Source organism: Chinchilla lanigera, unplaced genomic scaffold (genome assembly GCF_000276665.1).
Source record: "Chinchilla lanigera isolate Chin_1 unplaced genomic scaffold, ChiLan1.0 scaffold00048, whole genome shotgun sequence".
In the NCBI taxonomy this organism is placed as follows: Eukaryota; Metazoa; Chordata; class Mammalia; order Rodentia; family Chinchillidae; genus Chinchilla; species Chinchilla lanigera.
The window spans coordinates 3,157,051-3,183,055 of record NW_004955449.1 but is presented as its reverse complement, the minus strand read 5'-3'; the positions used below and the strand labels follow the sequence as shown (position 1 = coordinate 3,183,055).

Here is a 26,005-nt window from a genome sequence, read left to right as displayed (position 1 = left end):
TGTTTTTCTTTCTTCTTCCCTCCCTCCACCTTAGCCCTTTCCAAACCAAACTGTTTCCCATAAAGGTGGGAGACGAGGCAAACTTGATCATGTGCTATTTAGAATTAGTAGTGAATCGGTACAAAAAGCACTACCGATATATTCATGAAGGAAAATCCAACTATGTGCGTAGAGTTTGGTGTGCTTTATTTTCAACTGGAACCATACCGTCTGAAAGGAGATTGCCAAAGCATCCTTTACTCTTCGGAAGGCTTGGCCTTTGCCTTGCTGTGTAGGAGGAAAACGACATGACCAAGTAATGCCGGAGACCACCTTGTTTCCTTATGCACACTGACAGAGAGGCACTGTCTCCGAAGTGCTTCGTGAGCAACAGAGAGGATCACACACACATTAAATACACAGAGGGATGCATCAACCACGAGAATTATTAGCCTGTTATTAGCCTGACACTCACTCTGCTAAAGTATCACTGATTCATTGCTCGCATTATGTCTTTTATCAGCAAATACTTTCTCACTCCAGAATGGAAAACCAACTAGGAATTAAGTACATCCAATATTGACACTTTATTTCCATAAGTCACCAATAAGAGAAGAGATTTAAATACATTTATTCTTATGTGACTCTTAATAAAACACTTTCAAAACATTCTGTACATTTCAAGCCTCTCCGATCGCGTTACATTTCTATAAATGTGATTGGCTGGGATGAGGTGCCGCGATGTCTGTACAAAGATGTACAATATGTACAGTCACTGGGAGGACAAGCTGGGCAGAGCAGAGTCTAGAACACTAATTCATGCCAAGGCTTAGAAAATATTTCAACAAATAAGACTAAAGCTTGAGACTGCCTTGTGGTTTTCTCCCCTGGGCAAATGATTACTTTATAAACAAATATATGTGTACATCCCATAGAAAGAATAGTTTGACTCCCACGCTCAGCCAGCACCATGCAGCTGACCGGATCCATCACAGGGCTGCTCCTCTCCACTCTCCTCACGGTGCCATTCTGCCACTCTGACGCCCGCCCCATCACGGAGCCGCCGCCGCCGCCGCCGCCACCGTTGCTGCCTTTGGCTGAACCACGGCGACGCTAGGAGACTTAAATTTGGGAAGATAAAGGCCAAACTTGTTCTCAATGCCAGCGAAAGTGGCTGTGGCAAGTCTGTATCCGCCAATGTGATCAGGACTGGCAGGAGGAAGGTCTGCGATGCGTGACTTCGGTGTTGGCTCCGAGCCAGAGGGTTTGCTGTTGGCAAGAAAAAGCCCAGAGTTAGCGTGCTCCAGATGGCGAGGGCGCCTTGTGACCGAACACTCAGCCTGACCCGTGTGCCACAGAGAAGACTGCTTGTCTCGACCACTGCCATTCATCTGCTGCACTAGCTATGATTTACAACGGCTTTGAGAGCACCACATTCATGCATTTGATTTGGATGAGAAATGGGAGGTACAAATATATAGGCGCTTATACATGTATATGTAAGTGTATATACATATATAAGTATATGCGCTTATTCACGTATAAATAGACACATAAAAAGGGGAGAGCAGAAGAGAGCACATTCTTTGGGAAGTACCACTATGGATTTTTTTTCTTTTCTACCTATTTTCCAAATTTTCTGTAGTAAGCATATATGAAAGTAATCATGCAGTAAGCAATATCAAATGATATCAATATACATATGAAATTATATTAATATACACAAAAGTATATTAATATGCCTATTAATGATATGCATACCAATACAATCATTAATATGTACATTAATAGGCATATTACTATATTATTATGTATATTATATAATATGCATATTAATATGTATATACCATTATATGGAATATAATTGTGAAATTATATTAATATACATTTTCCTTTTATTCTGACACAGTAGTTAACTTTTTCAAATAGTAGGCTCCTAAAAGTTATCACTAAAATGAAAGAAAAACAGATTTAGGTCTTACTTTCACAGAATATGGAAGCACAGAAAAGCCTGCATCTTAACTGCACAGTGTAAGTAAGATCACTGTTTTCTTTTTTCGTACAGGTTCCCCATGGATCAATAGCTAATTCGTTTGAGCAAGAGAGGGGTTCTCAGGTTTACAAGATGAGGACCGGAAATGGTATTTGGTCTTCTGCTGAAAAGCTACTCCTTGCTAGCTTTGGGTACAACTTTGCTATCACACAAATTAAATAATTTCTCTTTTCTCCAGTGTAAGCTTCAACTGCAAAGCTTCACGCAGCTCTACTCTTGGCCTACACACTGCTAACGATTGTATCCATGGGCAGAATCTCTATGAAACTACTGGGTTTTTTTGCAACATATTAGCTCCATGAATATATATACCCATTTAATAACGACTGATGGTGAATAATGAAACAGCAGAGATGCAAAAATGCTTGGATCTTTGAAAGAAAATTCACCGGAGAATTACCTATACACCTTTATATTACTTCTAGTGAAAAGGTCATATGATAAGATCCACATGATACGGACTAACTCCATAAAGTTCAGTATTTTCTTATAATTAAAAAATTATTCACATAGCATTTTGCTGCCTCCCTAAATGTTCCCCAAACAGTTGCTTAATATATATAATAGTTCATATCTATAAAAAGTACGTAAGAGTTGTGTATTATATCATTCTTTCAGAGTCTTAATCTTATTAACACTGAAGTTTTTAAGTCCAATATTTTAAAAGCATTAAAGCAGTCTGTCTTTTCGGTTTTCTAAGAGCTTATTTGTAAACATGATAAGCACTTTTTTTGGGGGGGGGGGTTACCGGGAATCAAACTCAGGACCTTGCGCTTGCCAGACAGGCGCTTATGCCACTGAGCTACATCCCCAGCCCTGTAAACACAATAAGCATTTGTTCTGCTTTTGGTGATTTCTTTGTAAAGGAATTGAGCAGCTGCACTTACAGGCCTCCAAAATCAATGTAAAACCACCGCTGGAGAAGTTCATAGGTAACCAAAGTGACACCAAACTGGGGTGAGGATCGAAACACTCGAGCTGAAAAAGAGGGGCGCGGATGGGGTTGTGTTAAAGCCAGGATGACTGTGGCACAGGCAACCGATGAGCCTCAGGGGACAGGACAGTAACGCCGGCCATTCCGCGTCGCGGCGCTTACCTGCAGTCCCTTTCCAAAACGCTGAGGGCCCTTCTTCCCGGAGGATCTTCCTGAAACAGTCGATGACGCCGCTGTATGTTGTCTGGCCGGCACGCGCAGCCACTTGCAGTCTTGTCTTGATGACATCAGCAGGGGTCACCAGAGAAGCCGCAGGCACACCTTGCAGGAGAAAGACACAGTTAATTCACCCAGCGTACTTTATAAAGGATAGAAAGACTACGACAGCTCACAATACGATCTGCAACCGTAACCACCTGAGGAGAACACAGAGCTCCTTCGGCCGACGTCTGGGTACTAAGGGAAAACAGGACCTCGAAGGCACCAACTACTTGCTTCAGTATGATCAGGGTAAAATTATTTTGTTTTCTTTCTGAATGAAGAAATTCACTCTACACTGCATGAATCTGAGGGGGGGAAATGCAGCAATGTCAATATAATTCCCAAGCGTTCTCTTTCAGTATTTTGCCTGCTTTTTTCTTCCTTAATAAGATACAAGTATTAACATGTATAAATATAAGAGGATAATGTCAATTTAATAAGCTGCTGAATGTATCTGGCATCAAACTGTAGTGGTTTCTTGTTGGTTTGCTGATTCTTGTCAACCACACCACGGGAGGTGAATATCAACCCTCACAACCACTCACCTGTTGGAGGGGCTACCTTGCAGGCTGGCCGTGACTCCCTCCAGACACGCTTACATGACAGAAGTCATTACAGCTGGGGCGTAAGGAGGCCGGGCAACCAGTTAAGGAACAGTGATCATCAAAATGCCTTTTCCTCTGCGCCCTGTGCCTCAGCTCCCTGGGGTCATGTTGAGATTGATCAGCAGCAGGACACAGAAGATGGATTTCACAACTACACCTTTCACTTATAAAACGAAACGGGGCAAAAAGGAGCAACGTAACCTTCCCCAAGGGGATGCAATTCAATTTGGCCTAAATACCACTGTATCATCCCCAGGCAGATGGAAGTGGGGGCCTCTCGGAGGCTCTGTTAGAGACGATACAAATCCCTCCCCTCTCAAGAGCCCCACACCCAATTCAGATGGAACTCGGTAAACTGCCTGCCTTTGGAGACTGGACACTGAATGTTCTCAGCGCTGGCCAGCAAAGCTTTACCCCTAAAAATTATTCATGTCTCATTCTAAGAACATATCAAATGTCTGCGAGCAGGAAGTTCGTACTGACTTGGAAAACGTTCACTTGTTCCGTCAACCACGGACAAAGTACCGAGTCATGACTAGACCTCTCCTCCCCGGTTGTTTTGTTTTGTTTTGCTTTGGTGCTGACCAGAAAGCACAAGGAAAAAGGTGGCTCCCATTTAAAACAGGAAAACTGGCCGAGTACCAGAGGAAGGGGCTGGCTGAGCACTCAGTGATGAGCCGGGGTGAGGTAACTTTACTGGCTTTTCCAAAATGACAAATGCCGGGGGACAAGGGATTTTCCAGACCCCAAGTAAGGCCTTAAAGCTCTCCAAGGGAGTAGTTTAAAATTTTTGCATGATCCTGTCATCACACGCAAGAGCAGCAGCACGTCTGCCTTGACACTCTCAGAACCAAGGGTTCTCACACACCCAGCACACCACCCCTCAGGGGGACGCAGGTGGTCCTGCTGTGCGGCTAAAGCCACCAGCAGAAAACAAAGCCAGGGAGAGCCAAATAGGGAACATGAGCCCGGCCGGGCAGAGCCATGCTGAGCTCGGCGATGCTTCAGTCCCAGCTGTGAGAACCAAGGGCACCTGCCCGCCCAACTCAGCTCTTTCCTGACTCAAGGCTACGCCCGTGCATGTGACATTAGTCTACTTAGTACCTTCCTGTATTTGCTAGATCCTGTCTCAGACGGAATCTCTTTTGTGCCTTTATCTGGTAGCCTAGACTAGATAAAGATTTTTCACTCATTCCACTGACAATATGAGCTCCCTGTATTACTACGTTGGCCACATAGGGAAGACAAGGATGAACAGAGTGAAACAGAACGGGCCCTCAAGCATCTCTCAGCCTAGCACAGAGCAGAAAACCTAAGCAAACAAAAAGTTAAGAGTCACAGAGACAAGAAGCAAGTTCAGGGTGATTTGCTTAAGCTGGTGCAAAGGGCTATGGTAGGAAGAACGGAGACAGCTTCATGAAGAAAGCTCAACTTGGAGCCAAATCATGGAGACTCCACTGCAGAGAAACTGAAGGTAAATGCCAGACCTGCGTGCCAGCATGATGTATATCACAAAGCAACTGATTTGATGAGAACTTTTTCCCCATAATGCTGAGCTTGGCTGCACCCAAGGTTGCAGGGGCACAGGAGGCTAAGAAACATGCTAATGATGAAAGCCCAATTTAGATAGGCAGATCTAATTTGGCTCCAAGTTGCAAAGCTGCATTAAGCTGTTTATCCACATTATGCAAATGTAATTAACTCTCATCAGAATTACAGCACATCCCACAAAGGAGAAAAAGCAATCATATTTAACTAAGTCAGATACAAACAATAACTCTTCCAGAAATAAAGGGGAAAAGTATCAGAAGGAGGGTTCTTTTAGTAAAAAACAAATTCTGCAGTTACCTGCCATGGCTCCAGCGGCAAGGAGATTTATACCTCCCACGTGTCCGTTTTCATCAGCGAGAAGTAGTTTACAATGAGCATACACAGGAAAATAGATTGCGGAGAAGGGAATGTCTCGGAGGAAACACGCTTTGGCACCCTGTCACACAGTGAGGAAATAGTGCAAAACAGTGTGTAAACAGTGGGAATGCCCAAATGGGATCCAGGGGGCTGTCAGTCACAAGCCTGAGGAGTCCTTCAAACGGCACTAGGACTGATGTGGAAGGGAAATGGGCGTGGGGGAGTCCGGGGACACAGAGACACACACATGACCCCACGCTTGCAGAAGGGAGCTGGATCCTAGAACCTGGAGCCCTAGCCTTAGAAGGCAACAAATTTCCTAGCATTTCTCTTTGAGATTCAGAATCTTTAAAATATCTATTTTTTTTGTTGTCAGAATGAGCTCTACCCTCTTAAATTTTTAGTTGTGCAGTACGATATTAACTAGAAGTATAATCTATAGCATATTCCACAGATGATTAAGGTTGCATACCTGAAGCTACAGTCATTGAACTAGATTCCGTTTTTTAATATTAATAAAAAATACTCAAATCTTCAGGCTTTGGTAGGGAAGGGAGTTGAGGGAATCAGGGAGAGGAGAGATTACACTTCAAATCCCAAAATTAACAAATTATCAACTCAACCTATATCCGTGTAGAGCCTCTGTAGTGCCAGGAAGAAGCAATGGGGGTGGGGTAACTATTCTTGGAAAGTGGGCAAAGACAGCACAAGGGCACGGTGGTGCAGGCCTGTGACCCGGATACATGGGAGGGGAGCTGAGAGGATGGGGAGTCTGAGGCCAACCCGGGCAACATGGCAAGACCTTGTCTCAAAAAAGAAAACCAGGGGCTGGGGATTTAGCTCAGCGGCACAGCGCCTGCCTGGCAAGCACAAGGTCTTGAATTCAGTTTCTGGTACCAAAAAAAAAACAAAACCAAACAACCTCTACCACCACTACACACACACACACACACACACACACACACACACACACACACACACACAAAACACAATCTTTTGTCTTTGTTCACCATGTCTTAAATAGCAAAGGATTGGGGGAAAACCAGATAAATACTTCCGCAGGAGGTTTCCACAGGAGTAGAAAACCACCCAGGGAGGAAACACACTTTGCATGTTGCCATGACTGAGGTCACAATGAATGCCTTCCTCTGCCCTGTCAGCAGCCCATGGTATTCCACTGCCCAGGGCTTTCCCAAGCCAGGCAAATATTGGACCCCGGCATTTGGTTCCCTAGGGCATTGTTCTTAAAAAGCAAGAAAAAAAAAGTCCAAGAAATCTAAAGGAAAATACAGACAGAAACAATGTGTGTAAATGCAGCTCTCAACGGGAATTCCAAAAATAATGGAACTGGGGGCGGGGGGACCAATTGTGCACCGAACACTCCCGAGAGATGCATGGTCGTTTGCTGGTCTCCAGAGAGCCCAGGAGCTGTGTGATTCTAATCTGGAGAATTTCTAATTTCTAACTTGCAGATACAGAAGCAAATTTATACATTTCTGCAGGGATGGATCTATAAATAAATCAGATAGATGCTCTGGGAAACACAGTTAGTTGCCTATAGTGGTTAAATTTATGTATTCTCCCTTATACCAGGCAGAGGAACGGCAAGAAATGCCCTTTCTTGTTTAAGAAAAATAATAGCTTCTGCTCCATTACATCTGATCTGTAATGATGGGAGTAAGTAGACCTGCAGGGAAGGAATCTATTGACTGGCATCTTGCTAAAGTACAGTACAGTGTTGTTGTCCTTGTTTTAATGGAATTCATTATCGACAAATCCTACCACTTAACTTCTTAAAGACCTGAAGCCTGGCAAACTCCACTACTGTTTTACCGTCGTCAAATTATTAAGACAAAGGGAAGCTCTGACTGGGAAGATAACAATAGAGATAACTCTGACTCAAAATAAATGACTATTCTGAAGTCCTATGCTGTCCATAGAGAACACCAAAAAAACTTTTCGCAAACCCATCATGTGAAAGGCTGCGACCTGAGGCTGAAAGCCTGCAGCTTCAGCAAAGCTGAAGATGACAGAAGGAGAACCTGGTTTTGTACCCCACTGCCCTAAACAGACGTGTCCTCACTTTTAATTTGTCTGATTTTCTATCCATGGGTACCTGTGGGACAAGACTGCTTTGCTGACTGGGCGCAGGAGGAAGGGTCTGGTTTCTGCATTCTTTCACACTAGTTCGGGGTACACCATACACTCTGAGTTGACCTCAGGGGATCTACCCACCTTATACAGACCGAAAAGCCCCAAGTCCCGGAGCACATTCAGCGCACTGACTCTGGGTCCCGTGGTGATCTCTCCAGCCACCTGCAGGCGAATCTTCACTATCTCCAGTGGGTTGGTAAAGATGACCTGGGAGCCTCCAGCCTACAGGCAAGGGAGGAGAAACGCAATTTCCACAACACAGCCCGGTGGCACTGTAAAGAAGAATAAGCCAGCAAAGCCTCCAATTCTAACCACCCTCACACCTCCCTGTGCAGAGGAATGAGAGTCCCACACCCTAGCTGACGCTGGAGGGGCTCCCGAAGTTTGTCTCAGGCTAGTCCATGGCTGGGTTTGTTTCTATTTGAAATGTCAAGACAGTTTCTCAGACCAGTCTTTCCAAGATCACCCCAAGCATATTCAAAACAACAAAACTAATAAACCCAATTTGGAAAACAAAAGTGAAGCCAGATGTGGCTGGCCGCGGGTTCTCCCACACTGAAAGGGAGAGAGAGGGTAGGAGACTGGTATCTTTTACGCCCTGGAGCTAAAATTCAGATCTACAGTTGTTCCTGCACTTTTCTCTTCACCTCACTAACCCGCTCTTTCGGCTTCACAGAGGTGCCTTGAGCCGGAGGGAGAGAAGTCTGCCCCACTTCAAATCCTCAAATGTAGGAGTCCGAGCCAAACTCCAGACGGTTTAACACAAAAGGAAGGAGTTTGGAAAAAAAAAAAAAAATTCAGTATCCTTTCAAGACAAAACTAGAAAAATTCTTAAGGGCAGAGCTGGGAGGTGGAACAGCTAGTTATCCATGCACACAACACACTCAGATCAAAGCCACATTCCATATCCTGTAGCGGTGAGTGACAGATACTTAAATTTCGATAATCAGACTATATTTGCATCTGTAACCTGCCTACTAAAAGCAAAAAAGAAAAAAAAAGAATGCTTAACATACTGCTACCAACTCCTTTTGTGGTTTCCGTAAGACCACGTATGTGTATGTGTGACCATGGATATTTAGAAATAAAATATATATTCTCTCCTTCCATAAAATGAAAAAAAATCTCATTTATACATTTTCATTTTAAACTGTGGCTGCTTACATCATATAATCAGAACTATATTCATACACTATCCATAATAACCATAATGACATAATCAGAACTGTAACACATGTCCCATGTGAATATGAAATGTGGGCCTCGTGTGGCACTGTGATTCCCCAGGCATCAAACCGCTACAAACAATCCCCCGGAACTCTCCAGCAACATTCAACGGCACTTCAATGCGCTACCTTCACCCACATTCCTACTCATTTATCTAAAGCCCACGGCCTTCCAAGCCCCTTTCCGAGGGGCGGCAGAGTGGCTCGGCCCATATTCCAAACCACTGTGAGGCTACAAACTCCCAACTACTCGGGTTCCAGTGGTGACTCCTGACTCCTTTCAATATCCACAGAGGCTGACACTGATACCAGATTCCTTTCCTCTCAGAGGAGCTTATTGCCCTGCATTCCCCAGGGCCCCAGTCCTTTCTCTGTCCACCTAGCAGGGAGGTACAGCAATGTGCTGTCTTCCTCCCCCACCCACCCTCGCTTTCCTCTTCCTTCTCCCTTCCTCTCTCTCTCTGCTCCCTGCGACTCACACAGGTCCCCCAATGACGTACTGACCCAATTTTACTGTTGATTTGCCTGCATTTCTCTCCCTTTTAATCTGTTGCACTGCAGGCAGAAGGGAGCATTTCAATGTTTCAACCTAAGCAAACAATACTTTCAAAAGGATTGCTGGGTAAAAAATTATGTTAAAATGATAATCCAAATAACTGTTCCTGTAGCTAGTATTAAAGACCACACCAATTGAAAAAGTTTACTACTTCCCTGAAATCTCTTGTTTAAATAATGGTTGCAAAGACAATCTTTGGGAAAATGTGCTTTATATTCTAAACTAAAGAAGATTAAAAAGAAGAAGAAGAAAAGAACAGAGCTGAATTTTTTTTATTATAATCCTCCAAATTTGCCTCTACCAGACAGTGTCAGTCCCTGGGTGCCAAGTGTTAATTGTAGATATTATGTTTAAATACATTCGAAGTTCTTTCGTGTTTTTAATCATTAGTGAATTAAACATCCTGCAGAGGAGGAACACGCCAATCTGAATGCCACCCCCGTCCCACTGTTCCCTCCCCCTCTCTCCTCTCTCACGGTCTCTTTTGGAAATAATTGCCAGCTTATGAGATCTTACTCATTTAACAACTCCTCAATTTTTTTTCGGAGGGTAAAAACAACAGGCTTTCTAAAACTCTACTAAAACCGAACAATTGAGGGAAGGGGATGGCTACATTTTAAAAGGTATTCACATTCATAGTTGTATGCTTTGAAAATTAGTTACCAAGCATACACAGTAAGTCCCAACAATGCTCCGAACACAGCCACAAAACTAAATGATGCACATTTATAAACGTATACACTCCAGTAAGGAAGCACAGAAACAATGAAAATTGATGCACATCTATGAGTGTGTTTCGAAGCTATGTGCACTACCATATTTGAAGGAGCAAAACTTCTAACGATTATCTACATAGTGTATGCTTTAAAGATTAAGGTACGCTTTAAAAACCTTACGATACACCTAAGAACATGTGAGCAAATATTATCCAGAAACACTGACTATTTTAGGAAAGACAAAGATTACTGTGAAGATTACTATTTAATTTGTCTAAAACTCTGGATGTTTGTAAACTTAAAGGGAAGTACACATGGCAAATGTCACTGACCTTTTGCAAACCTGTGGTTGACCACTATCTCATACATATTAAACTGGGGACAGAGAGGGGGGAATAAAATCTGAAATTAGTTCAATTACACTGATAAAAATCTAGCAACATAGAATGAAGGTCATATTACCATACCCTTGATTGTTTCCTCTCCACAGAAAGAAAAAGAGGAAAATATATTTTTTCTATTCTAAGACCCTGCTGATTATAAGTGATACCATTAATATAACAACAGTTTTCCAAAGGAGGAAAAACTGTTTATAGTGAGAACAATCATTTAATATATAGAACTTTGTAAATGTTAGCTTATCAATGAAAAATATAGTATCTTTCTTGTACATATATGCTACTTGCTAATTATATTTTTGGTTGTTTTTTTTTTTTTTTCCCGTACCGGGACTCAAACTCACGACCTTGCGCTTGCCAGGCAGGCGCTGTGCCACTGAGTTAAATCCCCAGCCCTGTAATTTGCTAATTCTAATAGCAAGAAAATTAAACAGAAAAATTCAACTGCCCAGTAAGAAAACAGTTAAGGAAAAATAATTATATGATCTTAATAAAGCAATATGGTAATAATATCATGCGAAATTACATAAACAGTATAAAATGTTAGCTACAGTCCATCACAAATATGTTACAATACCTAAGTTTATCAAAAGATTAAACACTGATGCATCTTGGGAACATGAGTAGTTGGGAGAAAGAATTTTCTTAGCATAGCCTATTGGTACCTTTTGCATTCTGTCTTAACTACTCACCAACAACAGAGAAGGAACAGAACTAGTCTTAGGACGAATGGCTTCTTTGTAGGCTAGGTCCTCTTTTACACATTCTCTCTCATGGAAATTTGGCAATTTTTATATTTTAAATGTACCTTTTAAACTAGCTGACACTAGTTATCTGTGGATTCAAAACTTTAAAAAGTTTATGTCTATATGAACATAAAAACCTACCCCAAATGTAGCTAGTGATCTGAAATAAGAGACATTAAGATTTATAAAGTTTTACATTAAACCATACTGACACACAATGACACAGATTTACATGGCATTGCCTAATTTGACACCTTGCTCCTTCTGGTGCTGACGTTTGCATTAGACAACATACGATTCCACACCATACCTTTGGTGAATTGTTTCCCTCACCCAATCACCAAAATTAGCTTCTAACCTCCTAATCACTGCATTTCCTTCATCCAATTTGCAGCTTATTTTCCTTTCTTTTTTTATTAGTGTAAGCACTAATACTAAAACAAGCTAGATGCTTTTATTTTTCACTATTAAGTTGTCTTCTTGTAGCTGTGGAAATGAACTTAAAAGACATAAAAGTGAACAAATCCCACTTGGAATAAGAGTTACCCACACATAACTGGAATGGAAAGAATGCAAAAACTTCCATGTAGCCTTGTAGCACATAACTTTTATGAGAAAAGAGACCAACTAAAGCTGACAGGGAAAGTTAATGGGAAAAGGATACAATGTGGAGATGTCAGCAGGCCTCCAAGGTGCCCGAGGCTGAGGGGCTACATACAGGATTAAGCCTGTTCAACCTCTGTCCTCACAATCACACCCCAGGGGCAGGGTCTACAAGCAGGCCGGGGGCTGGGCCCTGTTGTGCCAACTCCCTTGTTGATTTCTCTCTTTGATCTGTTGTCTCCTATAGTTAAGCACTATTTCTCTCCAACCACAAAATATTCAATGAGAGCAACTCATTATAAAGTCTTCCCTTGCAAAGACGGATAAAAATCTACCTTCAATTTCTTTAAGCCCTACCAGCTCTTATAGGTGTATAAAATGCATGCATTTAAAATAACCAGAAAAATCAACAAAGCCACACAGAATTAGTCCTCACTAGGACTAAGTCAAGAGCAAAAGAGACAGTGACTCTGTCCTACTGATCAATAAAGCATTCCTAGATACTTTTATAAAGCCACAGAGAATACTAGTCCTTTCTAAAATAATCTTAAAGTAGTGAGCTGAAAAGCAACAAATTGCAATGTGTTTCTTTTTGGGAGGTTGTATACACCAGGGTGTTACGATATAAAACTATATATATACTTATAACTAGAGTAAGGATGTGCTACGACCTGAACGCTGGTGTCCCTCCAAAATTCATGGTGGAAACTATTACTTACCAATGTAATAGCATTAAAAGGTGGAGGCTTTGGGAAGGAATTCAGTCCTGAGGGATCAGTCTTGCTCGCATGAATGAGAGTAGAGCCCTTCTAGAAGAGGTTGAAGGGGGCCGCCTCGTCCCTCCACGTGAGGACGTAGCAATAACGTGCCATCTTGGAAGCAGAGAGCAAGCCTTTACCACACTAAATCCGCTGGCCCCTTGATCTTGGACTTTACAGAAGTAGGAGCGGTAGGTACTATTGTGTATTAGTTATACAGTCTAAGGTATTTGTAATAACAGTCTGAATGGGCTAAGGCAGGAAGAAACAAGATCCCCGTGTACCTATGTGACATAAATACACAAGGACTTTTAACATATATATAGGCTGGGGATTTAGCTCAGTGGTACAGCGCCTGCCTGGCAAGCACAAGGTCGTGAGTTTGATTCCCAGTACTGGGGAAAAATAAAAAAATCAGTAACATACACATATATATTTTTTTTCATATAAGTAATAGTGGGACCACCCTGATTTCTGTGGGTGGGAGGCTGAGGAGCTGTTTCCAAATAACTCTTCAAAGATGTCCCAGATCAGCTTACTAAGGAAGGCACAGAGATTTCTTTAGCTAGGGAGCTGGCTAGCTACAGACCTTGCCCCCAAGGATTTGCACACGCTACAATTAAAGAACTGTAGGCTTTTTGCTGCATCCATAGGGTACAACACACGCGTAAATTCAAGGGAAGGAGCATGGGAGGGTGGAAAGACTCTCGGTTTGGAAGGCTGCTGACCTAGACTGCCATAAACCAACCCCGACTTGAAACCAGGATCTCAACACAAATGCCCCACGTATTCCACAAGCTTTTGAGAGATAACATGGGAGCACCGTGCACACTGCACTTGAGGCACCAAGGAAGGGGTGTGTTCTCTAGGATGTGCGTTCACAAGGGGCTGAGGAAGCTCACCTGCAACACAAACGGCTTACCTCAGCCCTTTGCTGAGCAATAGATTAATTTGGGGTTTTATGACTTCTGTCTGCTCAGAAGTAAACACACTCTGAAAGAGATAATGTGGTCTGTCAGGTAAGACGTAAACTGATCTGTGATTAGAGTTTGACAATAAAATAACAGGTACTTACCAGACAAACCTTTAGAAAGTACATACAGGTCAATCCACTTAGACTTTTAAACCTTTCTACTTTGGTATTTAAAACTATTCCCACTGAAGTTACAGGGTATATCCAAGAAACTGCATAATTGATTTTTCTTTAAAAAAAAAAAAAAAAAACCACCCACACACACCATGAAGAAAATAAACAAATGATCCACTGGGGAAAATATTCACAACACATATATCTGACAGAAGACCATATCCATAATGTATAAGGAACTCCTACAAATAAATGGAAAACCTAAAAAAAAACACCTAGGTAAAATACCTTAGACAGGTATTTCACAAAAAAGATACACGACTAACAAACACATAAAAGGATATTCAACGTCTTTGGGCATCAGGAAAATGCAAATTAAAACCTCAGTAACAGCCTTTCACACTAAGTGCCTAACATCAAAAAGACGAGAATTCAAACATCCATGAGGATGCAAAATAACTAGAATATTTGTAAGACAGCCTATCCTACTGTAAAAGTTAGTAATTTATTTTTCTCTTTTTCAACAGTTTAAATTGAAAACATCTACCTTATTTTACCCTTCCTTATCCAAGAAAAATAAAAATGTACGTTGACAAAAAGATTTATGCAAGAATGTTTATAACAACATTAAAAATCGACAAAATCTGGAAACAAGCCAAATGTCCACCAACAAATGGATAAATAAATTGTTTATACAATGGAACAATACTCAACAAAATTAAGAAACAAAAAGCTGACTCCCCTATACAACAAAAGGATGACTCTGAAAACATTACATTAAGTAAAAGAGACACAGAAGAATATACTTTGGATATTCCATATAATGAAACAAAATTTATGACAGGAATCAGAAGCGTAGTTGCCTAGAGGTGGGAGGAGGCATGGATGAATTTTCTGGAGTGAAAGATTCTTCATCTTGTCTTGGATGTTGATTCAATGCACAATCTATTTATACTCCTATTTCTAAGGTAGGATGTTCCATTGTGACTCCCCCCTTCTCTAAATGACAGCTGCTGACATTTTCCATCAAGAAGTTAAAGCAACAAAACTCCCATGGGGGAGGGCACACAAATGTGTTCGTGCACGTGTGCTGTTTAAGAGCATGTATGTGTGGTACGCATGTACAGAATAAGAAAACTTGGAAATACATCAAATCCTAGCAATGAAAAAGGAAACAGTTTTTTGATGATATTTCTGCCCAAAGTAAAACACCCCTCAAAAACCAGGGTTAAAAATTGGTGTGAAACATCACTGGTCATTCAAGAGATGCAAATTAAAACAACATTGAGATTTCATCTCACTCCCGAAAGAATGGCTATCATCAAGAAATCAGCGCCAAGCATTTAGCTCAGTGGCACAGAGCCTGCAAGGTCCTGAGTTCAATTCCTAGAAGAAAGAATGAAAAAGAAAGGAAACCAAGGGAAGTGAAGCAAAGAGAAGAGAAGAGACAGATGAGAGAGAGAGAGAGAGAGAGAGAGAGAGAAATGAACCAGTAACAAATGCTGGTGGGGCTGTGGGAAAAAGGAACCCCTCTCCACTGCTGGTGGGTGTGTAGACTGGTGCAACCACTGTGGAAATCAGTGTGGAGATTCCTCAAAAAATGAGGATTGGAGGTCCCATTTGACCCAGCTATTCCCCTGCTAGGTATCTTCCCAGAAGAATTAAAAACATCATACCACAGCAATATGTGTGCACTCATGTTTATAGCAGCACAATTTGCAATAGCTAGATCTTGGAAACAACCCAAATGCCCATCAACCAATGAGTGGATAAAAAAGATGTGGTCTTTTTATATAATGGAGTACTACTCAGCCATAAAGAAGGATAAACTGGAAACTTTTATAGGTAAATGGATGCAACTCAAGACCATACTCATATGTGAAATAAACCAGGTGCACACATGCAAACATCATATTGTCTCCCTAGTGTGAGAAGCTGAAAGAGTAAGTAAGATCTAAAATGCTCAATAGACACTGTAAAATGGGAAGAAACTGTTTAAAAGGAAAAAGAAACTGGGGTGGGGGAAGGAGAAAAGAAGGAAGGAAAAAGTAAAAAAATATAGAGAGAGACAGAGTTAAGATAGTTAAGATAGTTATACTACTAATTTCTTTTAGTCCATTGAAAGGAAAAGTTTATGCTAATATTGTTTGGACAATTAACTGCCTATCCTCTCAGTAACTAATTTAAAGATAATAATACACAATGTATTAACCATTGTTACCCTACTATCTTTTGAAATTTTTTTCTCTTTAAAATAAAAAAAACTTAACAAAAAAGTGTTACAAAGTGGTGTTAAAGATCAAAGACCTAACACTATAAAATTCTTAAAAGAAAACCAAGGCATAATGCTCTGATCTTGCATTAGGCAATACTTCCTAGATATGATACCAAAAGCACAAGCAATAAAAAAAAAAATTAAAATTAAAGTCCAATTCTTCAAAAGATGCCATCAAGAAAGTGAAAAATATCTGCAAATAATGTATCTGATAGGGGACATATATCTAGAATATATAAAGAATACCTTATAATTCAATAGTACAAGGTAACCCAATTTAAAATGGGCAAAGATCCTGAACAGATGTTATGCCAAAGAAGATATACAATGGCCAATGGACACACGAAAAGGTGCTCCCTGTTGTCAGGCGTTAGACCACAAGATACCACACTTCACTCCCAGGATGGTAGCTATCACATAAAGACAAACAGTAACAACGGTCAGCAAAAACTGGAGATATCAGAACACACACAGCTAGTATAAGAGGCTCCAGTCATTTGGGAAAATAATCTGGCAGTTCCTTAAAATGCTAATTAGAAACTTAGTGAGAATCTGTCTCTAGAGCGAGCCAGGGACATATCTCAGTACAAAGGCCCTGGGTTCAATTGTCAGTACCAAGCAATCAGTCAATCAATCAATCCAGTAGCTACTTTAGAATTGCCATATACTCCACCAACCACTCCATTCATACTCAAATGAAAACATGTGTCCATGCAAAACCTTATGGTTTTGACAAAAACTGGCAACAACTCAAATGTCCAGCAACCGATAAATGAATAAACAAAATGTGGTATACCCATAGGTTGAGCAATAGAAAGAAATAAGTACTGACACAAGCTATAACATGGAGGAACCTTAAAAACATGCTAAGTGAAACCAGCTGATACAAAAGGCTGCATAGGGGCTGGGGATTTAGCTCAGCGGCAAAGCGCCTGCCTGGCAAGCGCAAAGTCATGAGTTCGGTTCCTGGTACCGGAGAAAAACCAAACCAAAAAAAAACAAAAGGCTGCATATTACTTATACAAAATACTCAGAATAGGTGGATCTATAAACAGAAGGTATAGTAATAGTCACCTAGCACTGGGAGTAAGGTGGAAAGATTGGAAGGTGATACCTGAAGACTCCTAGGTTTTTCTGTGGTGCTGAAAATGTTCTAAAATCATTTGTGGTGATGACTCCTTGACTCTTTGAATTACACTGAAAACCACTGAATTGTTTGTGCATATTAAATGGGAGAACTGTAATATATGAATTATATACCAATAAAGTGGGTATAGCTCAGGAGTAGGGCACAAAGCCCTACTACTTCAATTTTCAATCTCACCACAACAAAAAATTGTTATTTTAAAAAACTGCCTAAAACACAGCAAGTATTCGGTGAATGACAGAATGAATAAGTGAAATTACAAATAAATGATTGGACACACCAAATGTGAAAGAATATACATTTGGAGATAGAAGTAGTTTGAATTTCAACTTTGGCATTTACTACTGATGAAACTTTTAATCAACCCTAGTTAGAAATAATAACAAGATAATCCCTATAAAATGTTTAGGAAAAGTCTCCACTGCTCATTAGCAATCTATCAAATTAGAACTACATTAAAAACAAAAATCAGTGTCGATGATAATATTGTAGTTGATTAGGGTGCTAAGGGTATGTATACCCTCTCATTATTACTCTTTATATCTATAGAGCATAGTCTTCTGTGTGTTATCATGTGTCTTTAGAAACTGATCCTGGGGCCGGGGCATGCAGCTCAGTGGTAAAGTGCATGCTCGGTATGAGTGAGGCCATGGGTTCAAGCCTAAGGAGGGAAAGGAAAGGAAAAGAAAAAGGAGAGAGGAAATGCAAGAAAGGAAGGGAGGAAAGAGAGAAAGAGAGATCATAAAATAAACAACAATGAAAAATATATAACATGAGAGGACCAGAGATTTTCACTTCTCAATCACTTAATGATCTAGTCAGCACACATCATTTTCCTAACAGGCAGTATAGTCATTTTCATGGCAACAGGACTTCCCTCCTATCTATTTATAAGAAAGTCAAAACCTAGGTCTTAGCTAATCCATCTGCTGAGAAAAGTCTCTAACTCAGTTTGAGGCATTTCTTCCTAATTACCCAGCACCAGGGACAGCTTTATAAGTGGGTAATTTTTTGAAGAGCAGCAGCACTCTTCTCCCTGGTGGCACTGATAGCATGCAGTAAGCACCCCAGGGGCGCCGCACATTGTACCTCACCACTACCTTAGGTGGGAAAGACTCTCAGGGTCAGCCTGGTGGGCAGCTACTCTTCCAGCGCTTACCTTATAGCATTCAAGAAAAGAATATCATGTGTCTCATAATGTCAGGATATCTATAAATAGAGGCTCATCCTTTTTGTCTAAGATTGTATTTTCTCTATTGAAATTAGAAACTTTTGGGAAAACTAGTGGATTATGCTTTATCAATCATTGACACTGTAGAATGACTGAATTAGTCAGAAGAAACTCCATTAATTATACATTTTCTTCCCTCTCTAAATGAAGAGATTAAAGTGGCAAGCAGAAAGGTATTGAAGGTGAAGGACTGCAGACAACCTAGTCATTCTCCTGCTGTCCATTTCCAGCTAGACAATCGATCAAAGCTTCCAGAAATGAGTCATGATTAAGGAAGATGCTTAGTGTCAGCACAACCCTCAAGGCGCGCTAGACTTCAATGGAAATTTTCAAAGTTCAACTCTATAAACAGGGCCCATTCCTAAGGAGAACAAAGGAACCACACATCTGATTATGGCTGAACCATGCAGGTCACATGTCAGACATAGCCAAAAGCCTCTGGATATTGCAGACGCAAACAGAAATCACTAGCTTTATGGAACAGAAAGAGTGTAACTCAGGAGGTTTCTGGCAAATACATGTGCATGTGCTGTGGTAAAAATGGACTGGGAAGCCCTTTAACCAAAGGGAAGCTGCAACCACTGAGAAACATACTTGATGTGCAAAGCGGTTCTCATTAGATGAGAAACAGTTTTAGCACTTTTATCCCACCTAAGCAAGGGGCTTATTCTTGTCCACTGTTTATCCTTCATGAAGAAAGAAATTCAGCCAAAGAGGCTTCCTTCCTGGGAATGTGTGCGCTGACACACAAGCACATGCTCAGACGTGTGCATGAACACACCCCAACCCTCCGCTTCCATAAGAACTCTGGCTGCAGAAGGTGAAGACTTAGGTACGTGCCAGGCTGACAAATCACATCAAGAAGAACCTGGAGGAACCTGTCTCTCCGACCTCAGGGGCATCTTTTCTGCATTAAAACTTCTAAGGTCACTGACCTCATCACCTTGAGCTCCATAAGCAACTGAGGTTTTAGCCAAAACTGCCAACCAATGCAATTAGAAGTTATTAACATTTTCAGGACAAAATGGACTAAACAAATCTCAAGCAAATCACATGTAAGACAATACCACAAAGGAAACTAGCTGAGCCACAAACTTAGGTGTGGGAACTGGTCTAAATCCAATGTGATGCTTATAGTTTACAGACAGAAGCATTTGTGCTACACGCAAACATACTCTGAATCTTGGCTTCAGAATTTTTATCAATGTAATGTAGCTACAGTTATTTACACACCCCCAGAAGGAATATTATAATTAGACCAGTCCTACACTTGAAGTATAAGGCTCTAATTAATCAATCATCTCACGCTTAAAGTTCCAGCTAATATGAACATACAGTAACCCCACCCACTGTTGTACTTTCTTAAGAAGAATGAGAATTAGGATTTATAAAAGTCTGGAAAGTAATGCTTCAGAAGCTTCTGAAAGAGTTGATGAAGATAATCTCTCTCTTTTGCTTATTCTCAAAACCAGTTATACTATACAATGACATTTTAAAGAATCACTCCATATGCAAAGACATGCTTAGGTCACTTGAGCCCAAGGGAAATGCTAATCTGATATCATATCTAAAGTGCAAAAAGATAAGAGGGACTTTTGTTTTCTTTACAAGAAACATACAGGATTAATACTTACACAGCCTCCAGCCAGAATCTCTGCTGGCAGTGGAATAGAGCCATCTCTTCTGATAAATTTATCTCGGACAAAATCATTAACCTAATTAGAAAGACAGCAGCAGTTAATCAGAATTCCCAACCATTTCCTCTCCTGGTACATTGCTGCTTTTTTTTTTTTTGGTTTTTCTCCGGTACCGGGAATTGAACTCACGACCTTGCGCTTGCCAGGCAGGCGCTTTTGCCACTGAGCTAAATCCCCAGCCCCCATTGCTGCTTTTTGAAGTCAGCAAAACATCTGTCTTACGATAAAAATTAGCCAAGGTTTATATATAAATGTACAGTTTTTGACGGGCATGATGGCGCACACCTCTAATCCTGACTACTCAAGAGGCTGAAACAGGAGGATCATAAGAGCAAGGCCAGACTTAGTGAAACCTTGTCTCAAAATAAAAAGTAAAAAGGACTGGAAATGTAGCTCAGTGGGAGAGCACTTGCCTTGCATTGGTAAGGGCCCTGGGTTCAACGGGGAGAGAGGGGAAAGGGAGAGGAAAGAGAGGGGAAGTGAGGAAGAAAAAAGTTTTACAAGTGTCTTGATGCTGTGCCAGTCTCAGCAGCATCAATTTTAATTTGGGGTTTAATCTAAATAAATGACACAACTTCAGTTAAAAAAAAACTTACAGTCAGTTTAATGGCCTTTTCTGGAGCAACCCCAATAAGCTGTGGTATCAGACCTAGATAAAGAGAGAAAATCATTAGCAAGACAGATGTACTAGATATAAACACACAACTCCAACAAGGAAATATTTTCTTCATATTATCTACCCATCAAACATTTCTGGCTTTTAATTAAAATGGGAGCAAACTGATGATACTAATAACATATAGTAGCTCGCTTAATACAGAATATCAATTCTCATAATTTTCTCTCCAGAGAAAATCAGCATTCAGTAATCATTGATTTAAAAGGAAGCCACAACTGCAGAGAAAAATGCAGTTTTTAATATCATCTAATGAGTATCTTCTATAAGCAAAAACATCTACCTATTGTATTTTTATTTACTAATACATGTCAAGTTTAAGACATTTAAGAATCCCTTCGAAATAAGCCATTATTCTTAGGAAATTAAGATTTCCAGGTTGACTATACACTGAGAAAGAAAAAAACCATATAAACAATTTCACATCTGTAGATACTCATATTCATTGGGCTCGGCTTTCTAAAGCACACAGCTTATACAAATTGTTAGCATACACTTTTTTGCATACTTAAAAAAAGACGCTAACAATAAACATTTTATATCCTTTAAATTGTCCGGCCAAGGGGGAGTTATTGTGTTTGAATGCTTGCCTACTGCTGATTTTAAGCCTACTTTGAGGATACTGCTGAGTGATTTTCCATGAATTGAGAGCCAGCAAGTAATCATACACATGGGCTACTGTCAGTCAAACTGAATTATCAATGACAAACACAGAGCCACACACACCTTCATGGATAGCGGAAATGATTTAAAAGAATAAATCAGCAGATGGCAGTCTTAACTGCCTAACCCTATTTTTAATCTAACTCCCCTACAACCATGTCAGCATGTGTATTTGTTTTACAACTTGCTTCTCTAAAGCTCGTGGAATTTTAATAAAGTAATGATTTGTGTCATTTTATCATCGCTGCCTACAAAGAAAGTTAGCTAATCTGTCAACAATTTTGTCAATCATCTGACAGAATAATGGACCAGTTCTAAGCAACATATGACAATCTCAATAATCACGGTGCTCACATATAGAACTGCTACAATCTTCTCCCTAATACAAAAATCTCTCATTTAAAGGACCAATTTTATCAGCTCCCATCAGGAATAAAGCCAGCAATCCCCTCCCCAACTTGCTGTACCTCACCCATTTAATCAACATGGCATCTCTCCTACATGCCCATTAAGACTGAACTATGTATTATTTATTTAGGTTTATCCATTGAGAAGACTAAACTATCTATTATACATTTAGGTTTCTTCTAACAGAAGACATTCTCTTTGTAACTCAGAAAGTAGACCAAGAAGAAGAAAGGTCATTATTGAACCTGGAAATATTAGAGATGTCAAAGAAAAAAAAATAGTGCCATTCAACCTGAACCCCCTACTAAATAAAATCGAGACATGCAGGGCTTAATCAGTTTAAAATAAGGCTTCATATGGGCAGCTCTCTGCGTTCAGGGCAATGCACATCTCTTCCCAAGAAGTAGATGCTGTACAACTGGAATTTAAAGAGGGCAGAGCTCTGATATTTGAGCAAAATTAATGAACTCTCGGAGCAGGGTGTTTGAGCCTAGTTTGATTTCAAAATGACTTTCTTATTCTACATATAATGAAAATGAATGTCCCATGACCCTCTCCTTCATACAAAAGTGTATCAGAGTTACCTTACTTGAATACCTGAACATAATGCTCACTGAGGAATTTTCTCTCCTGACCATGAGCAAATGGTTTGCTTGGGCCCAGTCTTTCTTTCCTAAGAAGAGGGTATATGCTAAATGGTTTAACAGCGCTCAGAAGTGAGCTAGGGATTAATGAGCCTATGTGTGCAAACAAATAAGTACAGTAAATTACGTAAATGCCCTGGACTTGAGCATGTTGAATATTTTCAAAGAATTCCAAGTGGCGCCCAAAGGGATTAAAACATTAATCTCCCCCGCAAAGGAACCCTAAATTCTAATGTGAAGACATGGACATGAAAGTTACTCGCTTTCTAAAGAGAACAAGTTTCTACAAAGCCAACGGGGGCTGGGGAGAATGTTGTGTAGAGCTGCAGTCTCAGTATAGGGTTGGTGGCAACAACCTGCAAAAGAAAATTTTCTCCGCTTTCACTGCATGCCTCTGAGTGAATGAGAATGAGATGGACCCCAAGGTGTTTCTTTTATTTTGTTTCAAACTTCAGGTGACTCACTGGAAAGAGATTCATAAATAGTCCTCTTGGAAGGGACAAAAAAAAAATCTCATAGTTCTTTCAGCTGAAACAAGTGTACAGAGGGGAAACTCACCTTCAAGCGGCTGCCTGGCTCACACAGACTCACAGTCAGGACAAACACTGGATTTGGATTCCAAGAAATACAAATGACAGGAAGAAGAAGTGAAGACCCTGTGTGCAGACTAACACTGTTGGTCACCAGAGAGAGTGTAAAAAAGGAAATGAGCAAAGGGAAAACAGGGAAACTGCCCTAATCTGGGCCAGGCAGGTTACATATTGGTTTGCACAATAAGTGAGTTAAAATCCGCTGCAAGTGAAATAAAATTGTTAACTTTAGCAGCTGAGATCTGCTTACTCACCCCGGTAGAGTCCAAAGAAGCCCTCATAACGCAAGACTTTCTTAAAACAGTCGAAGCTATTTTTGTACATCAGCTCCCCCACAACAGAGCCAGTGCCACGCTGGTTCTGCATCCGGGTCTTCACCAGATCGATAGGATACACTGCAGTGGCTCCCACAGCTACAAACAGAACAGTGTTTAAGCTTTCAAATAAACACAATTAAGTGAGGTACAGAGTCAACAGGATAATAAATCTCACCTCAAATTGTGAGACTACAAGACACAACATTTACTCTCACAGAACAGGACTATATTTTTCTGACTCCATACGTGGTCAAAGGATGAAACCTCTGGGACCCAAAAACATAGCAGCTTTAAACTGTGACCCATGTTCTTTTATACCTTAGGTTGGTAAGTTAAAGAATGTATCATCACCAACATTACATAGTCAGTACTCAATTTCCTATAGTGACAACATTGAACTATAACATTCCTTTATACTTTCCATTAATGGCTAATTTATTTTGCCAGTTACATCTTACTAACTAGAAAAGGGCTATATATGTTAACTAAGTGGCTGTAACTTTTAAATTTAGTTCACTAAAGCACTTTGATAAATTAATTTTAGTTACAACCATCATATTAGGAACAAAATTCCATACAGTTCTGTCCCTACATAATTTCATCTTTTAAATAATAAGGCATGTTTTATTAATGGTTAAGTGATTTTATTTTTTGAGATAGGGACTTTCTATATAGTTCAGGGTGGCCTTGAATTCACTACATAGCCCAGGTTGGCCTCAAACTTATGGCAATCCTCCTGCCTCAGCCTCCCGAGTGCTGGGATTACAGGCAAGATTAAGCCACCACACCTGGCTTAGACCATGCTTTAGAATTTCTCAGGGTTGGATATATTTATTATATGAACTACAGTATTATATTTTTTGACTACTGAAAACCAAAACATGCTAGTAGCTTCTAAAACTGAAAATGAAGGGGAAAAAAAAAGAAAGAAACACTAGTCTCATCAGTTCAGGCTTGTTTTGAAAAAAATCATAAGCACTGTCACCACACCTGCTAGGTTCTTTTCAACAAACCGACTTCTGATAATAAAACATATTCTTGGTACAGTACTTAAGCAAAAATAGTTTCTCAAATTTCTGCTGGGAAAAGAGTGCAGAGAGGGTTTCAGTAAGTAAATTGTAAGTCTCCATATTCTGAAATGAATGAAAAAGGAGGGGGAAAACAAGAAAGCCAAACCAGATCACTTCAAGAAGTTTTTCTTCATGAGGTTCCGCGATTTGTACCCCACGTGCTTCTGTGCCTGACCCCTGAACTCAACCTTATTCATGTTTTCACGTGGGCCTTAACTGGGGTAATTCAGGTGAGCATAGGCCCGTATCCCAGACTTTGACCTCACTGCAGAGGTTTTATCCTGAAGACAGACTGGAGCCAGAGGGGCCACAACCATGCTATGACAAGTCCTCTGATCACAGGTAAAAATAAAAAGCACTGCAGAAAGCCCTGCTGTCACGACCCCCAGGAACAATGCGTTGTACCTCTGCTGATCTGCCCGGGTCTAGCCAGACAGCATTACGTGAATGCAGCCATAATCAGCAGACAAACTGTCACTCACCTCCAGCAATGGAGCCCAGGGTGAATCTGTAAGCGGACTCGGCAATCTGGAGCCAAATGGGTCTGCCGAACCCATGAGACTGCTGTGAGGAAAAAGAAAACACATAAAAACACTTGAGAAAACTGGATAGTTGATGGAAAAGTCCACAATTTGGCTATTTCGATATAAGAAAAAACAAAATCTAAAAGTGATATCGTTAATGATGTAAAATCTTCTCTTCTGAAAGAAAGGGATAGGTATTCAAAAATGGAACCAATGTTTTTGCAAAGTAAATACCTCTACTATATGCATTTTACAGCCATATCCAGCAAAATAAACAGTAACTTTTTTTCTTCTTGTTTTTCACAACCTATTAATGTCTCATTTAGTGGCTAATAGTGTATTGGGGAATACAATATTATTCTCCAGAAGTCTTTTAGGTAAACAAATATTTCAAGTATAAAATATTTTTTCACTTCTTTAACTAATTTAAAATTTTAAAATCTTTCTGAAATGTTCAAAAATTACCTTAAGCCCTAAATCAGAGAATGTGATCATAATTTAAAAACTTACATGACTACTATCCTAGTCATATTCATAGTTCTAATAAAATCTATAATAAAGGGAAAAAACACCCTAGAATGGCTGAGTGTTGTTTCATAGATATCCCATAGCATAAAAGGCCTGAGAGAATTTGTCTATATCCATGTAACAGTCTTAATCTTTAATATCTTTATTATGAAATATCTGCTACACTTGTGCAGTTTGAAACAAGTGAATAATTACTTTGTCATAAAGAAAATTTGAAAAATATTAACTTGAACTAAAGTTTTAAAAAAAAA

The 26,005-nt window shown here is 40.2% G+C and overlaps 1 protein-coding gene across 1 annotated transcript in view; it reads right to left on the bottom strand.

The window, feature by feature from the left end:
- Positions 1 to 542: 542 nt before the first annotated feature.
- Slc25a12 (solute carrier family 25 (aspartate/glutamate carrier), member 12) overlaps positions 543 to 26,005 on the bottom strand; it is a gene marked incomplete at its 5' end in the record, with an annotated part of 88,911 nt that continues 63,448 nt past the window's right edge. The window contains 9 exon segments of the mRNA XM_005393225.2: positions 543 to 1,248; positions 2,920 to 3,010; positions 3,129 to 3,287; positions 5,681 to 5,819; positions 7,976 to 8,116; positions 20,272 to 20,352; positions 20,931 to 20,983; positions 23,570 to 23,728; positions 25,185 to 25,266. Coding sequence (XP_005393282.1) covers positions 1,032 to 1,248; positions 2,920 to 3,010; positions 3,129 to 3,287; positions 5,681 to 5,819; positions 7,976 to 8,116; positions 20,272 to 20,352; positions 20,931 to 20,983; positions 23,570 to 23,728; positions 25,185 to 25,266 — 1,122 coding nt within the window. The 3' untranslated portion in view covers positions 543 to 1,031.